At 39.0% G+C, this 13,411-nt stretch overlaps 1 protein-coding gene across 25 annotated transcripts in view; it reads left to right on the top strand.

Annotated features, from left to right (window-relative positions):
• Positions 1-13,411, top strand: part of AFDN (afadin, adherens junction formation factor) — a 119,947-nt gene that overhangs the window by 100,183 nt on the left and 6,353 nt on the right. For 6 of the 25 annotated variants that reach the window (XM_042025121.1, XM_042025127.1, XM_042025128.1 and 3 more), the window contains 4 exons: positions 2,367-3,389; positions 5,209-5,244; positions 9,771-9,905; positions 12,067-12,586. In XM_042025121.1, the coding sequence (XP_041881055.1) occupies positions 2,367-3,389; positions 5,209-5,244; positions 9,771-9,905; positions 12,067-12,586 (1,714 nt within the window). Of the gene's footprint in view, positions 1-2,366; positions 3,390-5,208; positions 5,245-9,770; positions 9,906-12,066; positions 12,587-13,411 lie in introns of those variants that run through there. The other 19 variants (XM_042025136.1, XM_042025145.1, XM_042025141.1 and 16 more) reach the window with 12 other exon arrangements.

A 13,411-nucleotide genomic window follows, 5' to 3' on the forward strand; every position in this document is an offset into this window, starting at 1 on the left:
TTTTTTCTTTTTTTTCTCATTTTGCCTTTTTTCCCCTCCTTTCTTTCACAGAATTTATGTTACCATGTTCTGCAGACCTGTTATCTGGGATATTTTAATGCCCTGTTAGAGGTAATGGGGTGTAAGTGGTAGTAGGGTTTGTCTTGTAAAATATTCTGTGGTTTTCTGAAAAGCAAACTAAGTCTTCCATTCTTCCAAGAAGGTTTATGTGGAAAAATGTTTGCCTGAAGGGCGTGTTAAGTGATAAAGTAAAGTATTAAAATTGAAATAAAACAGTACTTTGAGAGCTATCCAAGGTCTTCACTAAAACACATTCCCTGCTTCCAGTTAAAAAAAAATAAATTTCAAGTTGTATCTATTATCAAAGTGTAGATGCATCTTGACATGAAATGAATTTACAATCATGGTATTTTTAGAAATTCAGAAATAGTGTTGTTTTGTTCCTGTTAATGAGAACTTCACTCAAATCCATACAGGAAATTAAACGTAGATCTACTAAATCTAGTTACTGGATGATCTTTTTCTCTAATCCACCAGACTTGAAAATACAGAGAGCTTTTTTTTTCTGTTATTTCTTAATTAGTGATAAGAGCAGAGCCTTACACCACGCTTACATTTTACTTTTGGAAAAAGTGTCATGTAAATTATCTTGAGATTCTATCCAAGGAAGCAAAGTAAGAATTTTTTATTGGTTACTCACACATACATGGGCAAGCAAATTCAGTAAAAGGTTGCTGTAGTTTTGAAGGGGAGTGCTGTAAGTTGAACGACTGTGGCAAATAGATACACAAGTATTTAGCTGAATTTCCACGCTTAACTCTTTCACATTTCATGATTTCATCTCACTTAATCGTAGCTGCATAGTTAAAATCTAGGTGCTCTCTGTCAGTGGTGGGAGAAGGGGAGGTGAGTGCCTCCAGAGAATGTTCCTACCCATTTGTCTTAACTGCATTTTATGATAATTGCTGCCTGGACATGCATCTCTCCCTGCTTAAGAAAAGCTTAAGTGAGTATCTTAGATGAGGTGGTTAAAGCTGGTAAAGATGAAGCCCATCTATTAAAGTTGTTGACAGACACTGAATTGGAGCTATAAGCCTTGGCAGTGCAGAAAAGCATTTTGCTAAAGCAAAATAGAAGCTTTAACTCCTTACATGCATTGAAAGTGTTCACAGTTTTTCCCTGCCATACAACAGTTCTTTTAAGTTGAAAATTAGAGGAAAACAGACTTTTTACAAGAAATAAAGAAATACACTTTAATCTTTGCAGTGAGAGTTGGGCTTGTCAAAAAAGCGGCTAAAATGTGTGTCTTCTGTTCTGAAGGCATTAGCAAACTGTTGGGCTAGGTGCATCTTTACAGCAAATTTAACACAAATAACTGTGTGTTCAGCTCTGTTGGACTAATAGAGCATAAAAAATACACTTGTTCTTCTCAAAGAAGGCATTCTTTAGAGGTCATGGTTAAGGTCATTGATGGAGGAAAATAAAAGGAGTTTGCTTTGTTAGTCTTCTCTCAGTTGTTGATAATTGGTGCATTATGTGTTCAGTGCTTAGCAGTTCCTAACATTCAAAGTATGAATATTTGCTTCAAGAAAATCATTAATAGATTTAATAATCTTGGTTTATGGTCCAGTGTTCCTTTTCAGGTGGTTGTTCAGTGCGATAAGACCCTGGGGTTGTATAGAAAAAGATTCGGTGTTTGATGCACTAAAGTGACAAAAATCTCAGACCATTATACTCATGCTCCAGGAGCAGGTAGAATTAGACTGCCTGCCTGGATTCTCTACCCTGAATGGCATTAGCAATGGGAGCTTCCTCTGGGGCATCTTGCCTGTTAATATGGAGGAGGGTGGGCAGAGGTGCTCTTTTCTCTGTGTCTCTCTGTCTCTGTCTCTCTCTCTCTCTCTGTCTCTGCAGCCTTTCTGTTTGCTTTCCCATTAGGAAAGATGTTCAGTGAAGCCAGTTGAAGCTCAGTCAGTAATGGCAGAGCTGGTATGACTGAGCCTCTGCTCAGAGCTGCCAGGACTCTCATACTCATGTGGGGGGAGGGGGTGCCAGAGACAGTCCTGAGAAACTCTGCGAGCTGGGGAGGTTTTCAGCTTAAACTCTGTTTTGCATTCATTCTTCCTCCCAGTCCAGTTACCAGGCAGTTCCCAAGAGCTTGCCAAGTCTTCCATCACTTGAATGAGTTAAGACGACTGAGAAGAGTATTTTATTTTTGGTTTTGGAAAACCTACTGGGCATGAAAATGCTGAAACTCGTTAAAAGTAATTACCTTCAGTAATAAGAAAGTGTTTTGTAAGCCATTTTCAAATCTGTTTTAATGTAGATGGACTCTAATACACATGCCTTGTTTAATTTTTTTTCAGCGTGTAGCTCGTTCCCAGGAAGAGCTCAGAGATAAAGTTTTCCAGCCAGAGAGGAGTCGTTTGGAAGTTGTTATACGGAAGGATGTGGAGTACATCGATCGGAAGTCGGACAGCGATCAGTGGATGAATTCATCTGTGGATTCTAGCACATCTAGCCAGGAACACCTGAACCATTCCTCCAAACCAGTCTCGCCTGGTTCTTGTTTAACTAAAAGTGGACCTGGCCGTTGGAAAACTCCAGCCACTAGCCAGCCAACTCCAGTGGCCATTTCCCAGCCCATCAGAACAGATCTTCCCCCTCCACCACCACCTCCTCCAGTGCATTATGCTGCCGAATTTGATGAACTACAAATGGATTTGCCTCTGCCTCCCCCTCCTCCTCCAAATCAGATAGGAGCACAAGCATCCTCCCAGGTAGCTGCTGCTGAGCGTAAAAAAAGAGAAGAGCATCAGAGGTGGTATGAAAAGGAAAAGGCACGTTTGGAAGAAGAACGAGAAAGGAAACGTCGTGAGCAGGAGAGAAAACTGGGTCAAATGCGTTCTCAGCCACTAATTCCTGCTCAGCCTGTGGTTCCTCCCGTCTCCCTTCAACAAGTGAAATCAGAAAAACCCTCAACTTTGCAGAGGTCTCAAGAAACAGTTATTCGAGAGCTGCAGCCCCAACAGCAGCCACGGACTATTGAGCGGAGAGATCTGCAGTACATTACTATCAGCAAGGAAGAACTGTCCTCTGGTGATAGCCTCTCTCCAGATCCTTGGAAACGGGATGCTAAGGAGAAACTGGAGAAGCAGCAACAGATGCACATTGTGGACATGCTGAGTAAAGAGATTCAGGAACTTCAGAACAAGCCTGATCGTACAGCGGAAGACAATGACCGCCTCCGCAAACTCATGCTTGAGTGGCAGTTCCAAAAGCGACTGCAAGAATCAAAGCAGAAGGATGAAGATGACGATGAAGAGGAGGATGATGAGGTGGATACTATGCTCATCATGCAGCGACTGGAGGCAGAAAGAAGAGCAAGGGTAAAAGGGGATAATCTTTTCTAGAAAAAAATATTGTAAATTTCTAGCTTGGTGGAGTTTCATGCTTTGAGTATTTTGATGTTCTCAGGTGGTAAAGGAGGATGACGCTTTCTTAAATGTTCTGAATTTTAAGATTAATAACTTAGAGTGGTTTCACCAGTTAAGGAATGTGTTACAAAAGTATCTAAGCTACCTTTTATAGCATACGATTTAGCAGTTGAATTTACTTTCCTGGTTTGGGGGAGAGAAAAGTTCCCTTTGGATAAAGTATTTTTGCCATGTACCTAGAGTATGGTTAGAAAGTAAAATATGGCAGAAATTTGCTTGCAGAAAGGTAAGAAAAAAATATTTGAAATTAAGAAAGTCTGTAGGAGAATCAGAAATAAAAATAGTGTGATTTCTCCCTCCCCTCCCTAGTGTATTTACCTTTAGAAGTTCTTATTTATAGTGTTGGGACATGAACACAGACACTGAATGCATACTGTTTCCAGGGAACAGTGAGCTGAACAGACACTCCAACTTGTTGGTCTGATTCAGCTGCTACCTCTGTCTTTACCATCACCTGTGTGCTGACCCCAGCAGTAGTGGGAGCATTGGTTGAGCCATGTGGTTTTGGGTGGTGTAACAGCTAATACACCCTGTCTAGGGCTCCACCTCATGTATGCCTGGATTTTTCATGGTGTCCAGTTTAATTAGCATCTGAGAAGGTTTGCTTACCTTAGATTCAGTTTTGTGAAAGCTCATAATATATGTAATAAGATAATGCAACTGAATAGTATGATGCAATTTTTAACCCCTCTGCTGGTGGCTGTTGTCTCCCAAGACTGCTAAATCTACTGTTACTGAGAAAAAGTTTCTTTAGGAAAATCTGTTCTTTCCTGAATAACAGCATGGATTCCCAAGTTACATACCAATAGCTATGCTTTTCCAGGCTTAAAAGCTAGCTCTGTAATATGTTCAGTGTCTTCTGTGTGTTTGTCTTGAAAAGTTGACTTAATTCGGTGATAAGCAATGTTTAATTCCTGAGAAATGTTTGGACATGCTTGTTTCGACATTCAGAGATAGCTAGTGGCTTGAGTAGGATTTGAATTCAGGATTGTTTTGGCAGCTTCATTTCCTAAGTTACTCTCCTCATATTTGCTGCAGTCTGCATTGCTTTCCTTTTTTTCTTGTGCCTAACTTTATTACTGTGTAAAACAATAGATACCTCAAACTTGGAAACTGAAGAAAGGAAAAGCTAAGTATATTTGGCAAACAGGTTGCCCTAAAGTCCAGCATTGCTAACAGGCAATATGTGGCACGTAGACAGTTACCTATGGGCATAAAAAATTCATGTAGAACTGCCATTTTAACAAACATTGTCTTTAAAATTTTACTGTAGCAAGGCTAAGAAAGCCATGTGTCATTAAAAAAAAGCCAGTTGTATTGCATAACAGTATTAGTCTTCTCTGCAAGTGCTGGCTTTAAAACACTATTTGTGCATAAAGTTCTTCCAGCTTTTTGGAACATTTTGAAACTAAAAAATAACACTTGTCTTGAACTGAATTCATGTGTGCATTTTGGTTACATTTCACTTTTAGAGATGCAGTTAAGTAGCGTCTCTGCAGAACTACTGAGGTGTTGAATGAGTCAATACTGATAAAAATTTTGGATTATTTGTTTTCATTTCTGTATTTCAGGTTTATATCCATTCAGTTCCTTGTTCTAAAGCAGCCAACTAAACAAATAAAAGAAAATGCTTTTGAAATAGCGCAAGTCTAACCTATCTTTATTTACACTGTGCATCTTTCTTTTTTTTCCCCTTTCTTACTACCTGCAGCAGACTGCTGTGCCAGCAATCTCTGTTCTAGATTTGGTATGTTTGTTTCTTTCTCTTCAATATCTCTTTCCCATTTCCTTATTAATAACAACCCTATGCGCTTTGGATGATGATTTGGCATCTTTGGGTGTTCAAAGATCATTACGATACAGTAAGCAGTAAGTTAACTGCAAGCATGCATTTGAATGTTTTCAGATGTGGTGATTCCTTTCCCTGTGTTTCCTTCCTCTTAGATGTTGTGTTCTGCTTGCAGTCTTGATTTGTTTGTTGCAGCAGTGGTCTAATATAAAACTATATATCTGCTGTTTTGTGCAGTTTTGTTTGTAAAATCTTACTAATAACTTGGAATGAACAGGCTGTGAGGTAAGATTCCTTCCTTTCCCTTTCCCACCCGTGCAGGTTTTAGAAGAGCTCTAAGAGCACTGTTCTTTTCCAGTTTGAAGTGAAGTTGTACTGAGAGCCTAATAATACAGCATACTTTTTCAGCAAATACTGAAAAATACATACCCTGTTGTTTGCAGGTGTTATATGTGTTATCTTTTTTCATTAACATAAAAATGGATTGTAAATTCAGAAATTACTTCTGAACTGATATTTCCAAATTGGTTGCATAAACATGCCATCATTAACGTACAATATAATTTCGGTTTCAATTGGTTAATACTATTCTCTTGCGTCTAAAACATTACAGGCTTTCAAACTGGAGCAGTAATTGCTATGACTCCAGCTAATTCTGTATGTTATTGCACTCATTGGACATGGGGACATGGAAAAGGAGTTTTGTAGTCTTCTAGAGCAGAAATACATCCCCTTCAAAGTCATTTTGTGTATAATCAGTGTACCAGTTTGAAAGACAGGTGATGCTTGCAAGTCCTGTTAGTAAAATTTAATTTGTGCTGTATGAAAAAACTGTCAGTGTTTTGGTTCAAAATACGGGTTTGGATATTCAGCACTGCCTTATGAAAAAAAAAAATCACCTTTTAAAATGCATACTTCAAGTAACTTATAAAATCTAAGGTGTTCAATTTTGTATCTGTGTGTTATGTGAGCATTAAGCAGTTTTACAGCAGTGGAACAGGTGAAGCATTTCTCCTTTCTGAATTAATGGACAAGCCAGGAGTCATGGAGTTTTCAGACTTAGTATCTTATCAATATTTTCTTATTACTATGCCTATATTTTTTTGCTCAAACCTTGATCCCTGGAGCTGCAGCTAGATAGATAAAGTACTTTTCCAAGCAGACTGCAAGCACCTGGATCTTTCTGCGACAGGAGGTTGGTGAAGACAGATGGTATCATCAGCTTGAAAAATGGATTAGATAAATGCATAGACATCACACCTGCAAACAGCTACTCAGAGGATTACACAGGGCTGTACCAGCTGACGTCTCTAGTAGTGAGCTAAATGCTGGGGGAATACTAGAAGAAAAGGCCAGGCTCATGTGTAGCTCTTCTTGCCATGGTCAGAGACAGCAGAATACTGAGCTAGTTGGATGCATGGCCTAAATCAGTTGATGATTTATGATGTTTATAAATTTAGCTTTAAAAAAAGACAGCAAGCTAATTCTGAAACAGTTGAACACTACACCCAGCAAATACTGCTTTTTCATAATGTCATCATTTTCATACCATTCACATGACTTTCCAGACATAAACTCATCTAAACAATGCCACTTCATATACCCAAGTAATTGCTACTTTGTTTCTTAAAAAAAAACCCCAAACCACACAACAGAACTTTCTCATGTTTGATGCTTTTTTTGTATGTCTAGGGTGAGCATTGGTAACAGCTGTTCTGCTAATTACAAGGCTGAAGGAAGATGAAGAACAGTTAATGCATGAATTGTCAGCTTAGCTACTGTTAGTTTTTTTAATTCCCCAGGCCACTATGAGATCTGACCCAGCTTTTTAGCTGTCATTAAATAAATAGGTATAAATTTAAAGTTCTCCTGGAACATCTTTTAGAGTGTTCTAAGCAGTGCTTGGAGAAATGAACTTTGAATCTGAGACTTCCTGGATGCTTGCCAGTCCTGTGAATATCTTAACATTCCTGACAGGATCAACCCACTGGCCCCTTTACAAGGAGCAACAGCCTGGAAGAAAGGTGGGCTTCTTTGTCCTGCTAGGTGTAGAAGTGCTGCGAGTATATGTTGGCAATAGGGAGGCAAAGTTGCCTGGCTGAGCAAACAGTTGGCACTTTGCAACAGAGCTGGGTCAAAGCAGGGGAAAAGAATTGGTGCTTTGTGCTCAGCTGTTTTGCTCAGTTACAGCTGGGAGAATGCTCTTCTCCATCACTCTGGCTGTACAAATTAGTTGTTCTTCCCTGTTACAATATAAACACGCAGCTTTGGAGGAGATGTGGAAGTAGAGTAAATCGGGTGAAAACGTGACTTCTAAACAAGAGAAAAACTGATTGGGATAGAGAAGCATCCGATCAAAATACTTAACCTGGGGATTTTATAGGCCTCTTACTAGAAATGGGACACAAAGCTGATTTTCCTTTGCATCTCGAAAATTTGGGATGAAGTTAGAATTGGGTACTGTTGTACACACAGAATTACAGACACAAATGCCTGCCAAGTGCTCTGGCATGCCTCATCATTCCACAGCTTCCTGCCTTGGTCTGGGAATGCCCTGAAGGAGAAACTAGTTACTGATCATAAAGAAATGAAATGGAATCTCTTAATAGTTGCTGTATTCTCACTTCTGCCTTCCATATAATTTTTAGCCATTTTCCTATAGGTATTATTTTTACAGTAGCCTCTGACCTGGATACAGTTGTCTTTGCAATTCTTCCGATTCAGATGCTAACAACAGTTCCTGGGTGGGCAGCTTGGTCACTTTTGCCTTCTTTAGTTAAGGTCAGAAGACAACTAAACAAACCAGTCCTACTTTCTCTTTGATTTAGTTGGAAATTCTTTCTTGTTTAAATGCTTTTGAATAGGAATATTTGCTGCTAAGCAGTAAAGCATCCATGCCATAACCTGGGAGCAGTAACTGCCATGTTCAGGGTGTTTTTCTAAATGTAGTTGAGACAGGAATTTTCCTGTATTTTCTCACCATTCAGTTTTTTCTTCCTTTTTTTCTTCCTTTTTTTTTTTTTTGTTAAGAGGAAATGACTTCTCTTGTATAAACTTTTGTGAATTACTAGCTGTCTTTCCTTTTGACAGCAATATTATCTCCTTTGCTAAAATAATGTCTTTCTAATAACTAAGACAAGAAATCTTAATCCAAGCAGGGAGTTGGTTAACTACCCTGTTCCCTGCTTTATAGTGCAAACTGAGCTTGATCTTTGTCATTTTCAGTTGGAATGACAAAGTTTTAGCCCTAAATTCAGGGAATTTACTCAGAGATGCTACTCTAGAGGTAGCATCCTCTAGAATACATTCACCAAATTTGTGCCTAAATTAAATGAATTAATTTTGTTCTTTAGCTTTCATGCTCAAAAATAAACAGTGGGGGGAAGTAATTGTAAGAAATCAGCCAAAAATGTTTAGACTTTTTAAAATTAATTAATTGGGGAAGAAGATACTGACATGAAGCTTGTCCTTACAAAGTCTATTAAGACTTAATTTCTCTTTCTCTCTTGTACTGCTTTGTGTCTTAAGGGTCTTTTTCTGTAAGTGAAATTGGATTGTAAAATCAAATCCAGTAGAAAAGTATCCCTGTTACGTGCAGTTGATAGCAAGATCAAGTAATTTACTGATTTATACCAATAAGGATAAAAAACAATTGTGTGGAGGGAAAAAAATTGCTTTAAAACATATGCTACTGTAAGAAATAACACAGCATGTAGTCCAGTTAATTCCTACTTCGATTATTGTGCCAGTGAATATTCCTGTCCATCAGGGGCTTATATACAGTTAGCTTTAAAGAATCATGCAGAGTTTGGATTGTGCTCTACTATCATACACATATATAAACCAGTACTGTTTGTTGGACCTGAGTTGTTCTTGTGAGCTGTTTAATCCCAGTAGTCAAAAGTTTTCTTTCCTTCACTCTCTGTTATTTCCAAAACACATCTGCTGCAGATACAGTGGGAGACTTTCTTTATCTCCTGAGACTATTTGCAGACTTGCTGAATGAGCCTGTTACTTTAAATGGATTGACCCTTTGACTAATGAGTCATGATTTTCCGGTGCTTAAATTCTAATCCAGAATGAAAAAAAACAATTGACTGCTGGAGCTGTGGACTCTTGGTTCCAAGTATTTAATTTCACTTTACCGTACCTATGAGACTATGGGTGTTGAAGCTCTTTGGAACGTGAGTCACCTCAGTCTTCTGCTAAGGGTTCAGATATGACTGCTAAAAATGTCTCCCTGTGTACTTTGTGCTTTCATGTACGTAGTTCTGTGCGCCTCTCTTTTGCTTTTTTTTTCCCCTTAGGGATTTGAGGCAAGCCAGTGTAACAAAGCTTACTCTTAATGGCTGGAAATCATAGTGATGTATCTGTAGCATAGCATTTTCTACTGAATGAATTATTTTTAGATGCCAGTATTTGGTTACATTTTTCTGACCCATCTTGCCCATATGAGTGACCAATTAAAATTGTGTCTCTGTTAGTTACAGGATGAAGAACGCAGACGGCAGCAACAATTGGAAGAAATGCGGAAGCGAGAAGCAGAAGACAGGGCCAGGCAGGAAGAAGAGCGCCGACAGCAAGAGGAGGAGCGGACCAGGAGAGAGGCTGAAGAAAAGGTTGTGGTCTTCTGAGTGCCACAGGGGTTCTTGCAGGCCTTTCCTCTTCAGCCTGGCCACTATGAGCTCAGTGTTGGGTCAGCAGGGTTTAAACACAGTAGCTCTGGTGATAAGGGTCATGGGCCAAGGCTTCAGTTTGTTCTATCTGAACCAACAAGTAATTAAACACACAGCCCGTTCCTGCTGGCTGGAGTTGACTGGTATTGCAGAAATAGTACTGTGGGCTTACTGGCTGACGGTTTTTATCAGTGGCAAGGCTCTTACCTTCAGAGCCTTTCTGAAAATTACGGAAGAAATCAGTTACTTCCTGTTTCCCTTCAGCTCCCGACATAACTTGCATACCCTCTTTATTATCACGGCTCAGTTAGTGGTGTTGGGTTTTCCTATGTCCCAGAGATGGCACTTGTATATTTCTGTAGTATTTTTTAATACAGATACAGAGAGAAGTATGAAATACAGCAAAGTAGTGATGAATATTCCATGTTGGTTTTTATGTTTGGACTGTGGGAAGGAAATAGTTTCTAGAAAGCGAGTAGATAATTTCAGCAGATAAGTGTGCAGTCAAATTATAAAAATTCAGGGTGGTAGGTTCCTTCAAAACATTATACGTGAATTTGAGAAGCTTTACTGATAATACTAGAAGATAAGGCAACTTATTTGACTCAGCATTTTTCTTAGGACCTTTTTGTTCCTAGAGAAATTAGTTACTTTTGTTTAGTTTGCCCGTTAGTAACACTGACTTCAGAAAGAAGAAAGAAGGCTAGCTTCTAAAGTTGTTCATCTTGGAAGGTTGAGCAAATACATTTAAAAAAACCCCAAACTGTAAATACAATCACTGTGTTCATTTATTTTTGTTAGATTGTTTTCAAGCTTAGTTAAATTGTTTCCCATAAACAGTATGAGTTGGTGAGTGGAAGAGGTGGTAGTAAGAGAGAAGTGAGGAAGACGTATCTGCAGTGAGGAAAGTATTTAAAAGTATACTGTGTGGAGCTTAAAAAAAAAAGGGAACCAAGAGAAAACAACCATGGTTTTCTTAACTTCTGACAATGATGCGGCCAAATGACATTTGGATCATACACTTGAAAGTGTTTTTTCACTGGCAGATGTTGACTGAGGTACTTTTACCAACTCAGTACCATCAGTAAAATGGTTTTAGAGAGTAGTACAAGGAGACGAGTTTCACATCTTTGCTGTAGATGAACAAGATTAGATTTATTTATTATTTTTTTCAGGATAACTGATTCAGTGTTGGACAGATAAGCAGATAAAGTGGATTTTTTTTAAACATGTGGATTAAAACCAGAAATGATGGTTGTTTAGAATGCCATATATTCCCAGCAGAAGTTATACTATGCTTATACCCAAAGGGTTTTGTAACGTACCTACAGTTCCCAAGTACACCTTCTCATTTGTTATCAAACTACTCAATAAACCCTTGTATTAATTTACAATGTGTCTGAGACAAGAGCTGAACAGAATTAAATGCTGTTTAGTTTAAAAACAGAACAGTCTTTTAAAGTGGAAAAATACATAGAAGATATTTCATGACTTTTTAAATGGTCATTAACCTCATATAAATATCATTAGTATAGTTTCTCTTTTAAATGCTTTTTAACAGCATTTATTTGATGTCTCTTTTGGAAGACTTCTTTGTAAACGATTTTTGTATGAAAATAGTTTTCCTGTTGTTTATACTAGAAACTTTGTCAACAGTCATCTGTTCCAAGGCTCTGTTGACTAATTTACATTGTATAAGCATGAAACAAAATTACAAAGTTCCTTTTTTAAGGTGGTAGTTAATTTTAGTTATTCTCCTCTCCCACAGATTCTTTACAGCTTTAGTAAATCTGCCCCTTATTAACTGTAGTTACATTTTGGGTAATAAATGTTGGAATGCCCTTAGTTTACACAGGCAGTTGCCTTAGTGACCACAGGCAGTGGTAAATCTGTAAATAACAGCTACATTGTTATTGGATGGCTGCTGCTTTTCTGCATAGTAGTAAATGATTCTTTGTATGAGTCCATATAGATGCTCTGCTTACTGCCAGAAAAGGAGACAAAAAAGATTTATGGAAGATGTTTGTAGCTCAGTGGTGGAAAGCTTAAATCTCATAGATTGAAATGTCTGACCGCTGTGTTTCTGTTTCCTCTGGGCTTTCAGAGGCGCCAGGAAGAGGAGTATTACAGTCGCTTAGAGGCTGAAAGGCGCAGGCAGCACGATGAAGCTGAACGAAGATTGCTGGAACCTGACGAGCCTGGTCTGTACAGACCTCCACTTCCACGGGAATATGAACTCCCATCCCCAACCCCTTCATCTAACGCTCCTCCTCCCCCACCTCAGCGAAACACCTCTTACCTCAAAACACAGGTCCTCTCCCCTGACACGATTTATACTGCCAAGTTTGTTGCATACAATGATGATGATGATGATGAGGAGGAGGATTCCAATCTAGCAGGTCAGGATAAGTACTCCAGCACAAGAAAATCTTATGGTGACTTTCCTCCTGCCACCCTTAAGCCACAGCAGCCCTCCCGCCAGCCTCGCCCAGTTTCAGATGGCATCTTTCTTTCCAACTCATTCCAGTCATCTCCTGTCAATGCCAACAGTACTACTGTCAAAAAAAGCCAGCCCCTACCCCCGTCAAACAAACCAAGTTTCATCCATGCCAGCAGCTCTAAAGGTAGAAACAATGAAATCAGTCATCTCTACAAAACTATCCTCATATTTTCAACTCCAGTGCTCTAGATTGAATCACTTATTTTGTGATTTCCCCCTCCCTTAATTACTGTTTTCACTCTGGTGATCTAACTTAAATTCTGATATTAATATGAATCCTTCAATTTTTAATTATTTTGATCTCTCAAATTTTCTTGCTCTTTACCCAAACTTTTCAAAAGAAAAATTCTGTCTTTCACGTACGAATCAGAAATTATTTTAACTGCTACTCAATCAATTCGAAGTACTGTTGGTTTTGGCTTTCACTCTGTATCTTTAAGTGATTTGTTTTGTATGATTGATCGCTGTTTACTCAGGGCATCTGGAAGTGCACCTTTCTTGAACACAGGAAACCTCTCCTAATGGGTTCATGGACAGAACTTATCTTCTGCTTTGTTACTGGTACCAGGGTCCTCTCTCTTTTAATAGTGTGTGCAAATGGCTTTAAAAATTACATTTGTAGATGCAGTTCTTAAATACACAAGCACCAAGAGAAATACAGGTCTTGCAGCTAGTTTCATGTATTAGGCACCATTCCTGAAGTTCTGGTTTGTACAGTGCAGTTTCCTTGCAGAGAGACATAAATCTAAATTTCATCTTGGCACTGCTTGCTTTGCCCCTTCCCTTCCCTTCCCTTCCCTTCCCTTCCCTTCCCTTCCCTTCCCTTCCCTTCCCTTCCCTTCCCTTCCCTTCCCTTCCCTTCCCTTCCCTTCCCTTCCCTTCCCTTCCCTTCCCTTCCCTTCCCTTCCCTTCCCTTCCCTTCCCTTCCCTTCCCTTCCCTTCCCTTCCC

Source organism: Corvus kubaryi, unplaced genomic scaffold (assembly GCF_017639235.1).
Source record: "Corvus kubaryi isolate FWS band 111438036 unplaced genomic scaffold, C.kubaryi_AGA036_p1.0 37266, whole genome shotgun sequence".
Lineage (NCBI taxonomy): Eukaryota > Metazoa > Chordata > Aves > Passeriformes > Corvidae > Corvus > Corvus kubaryi.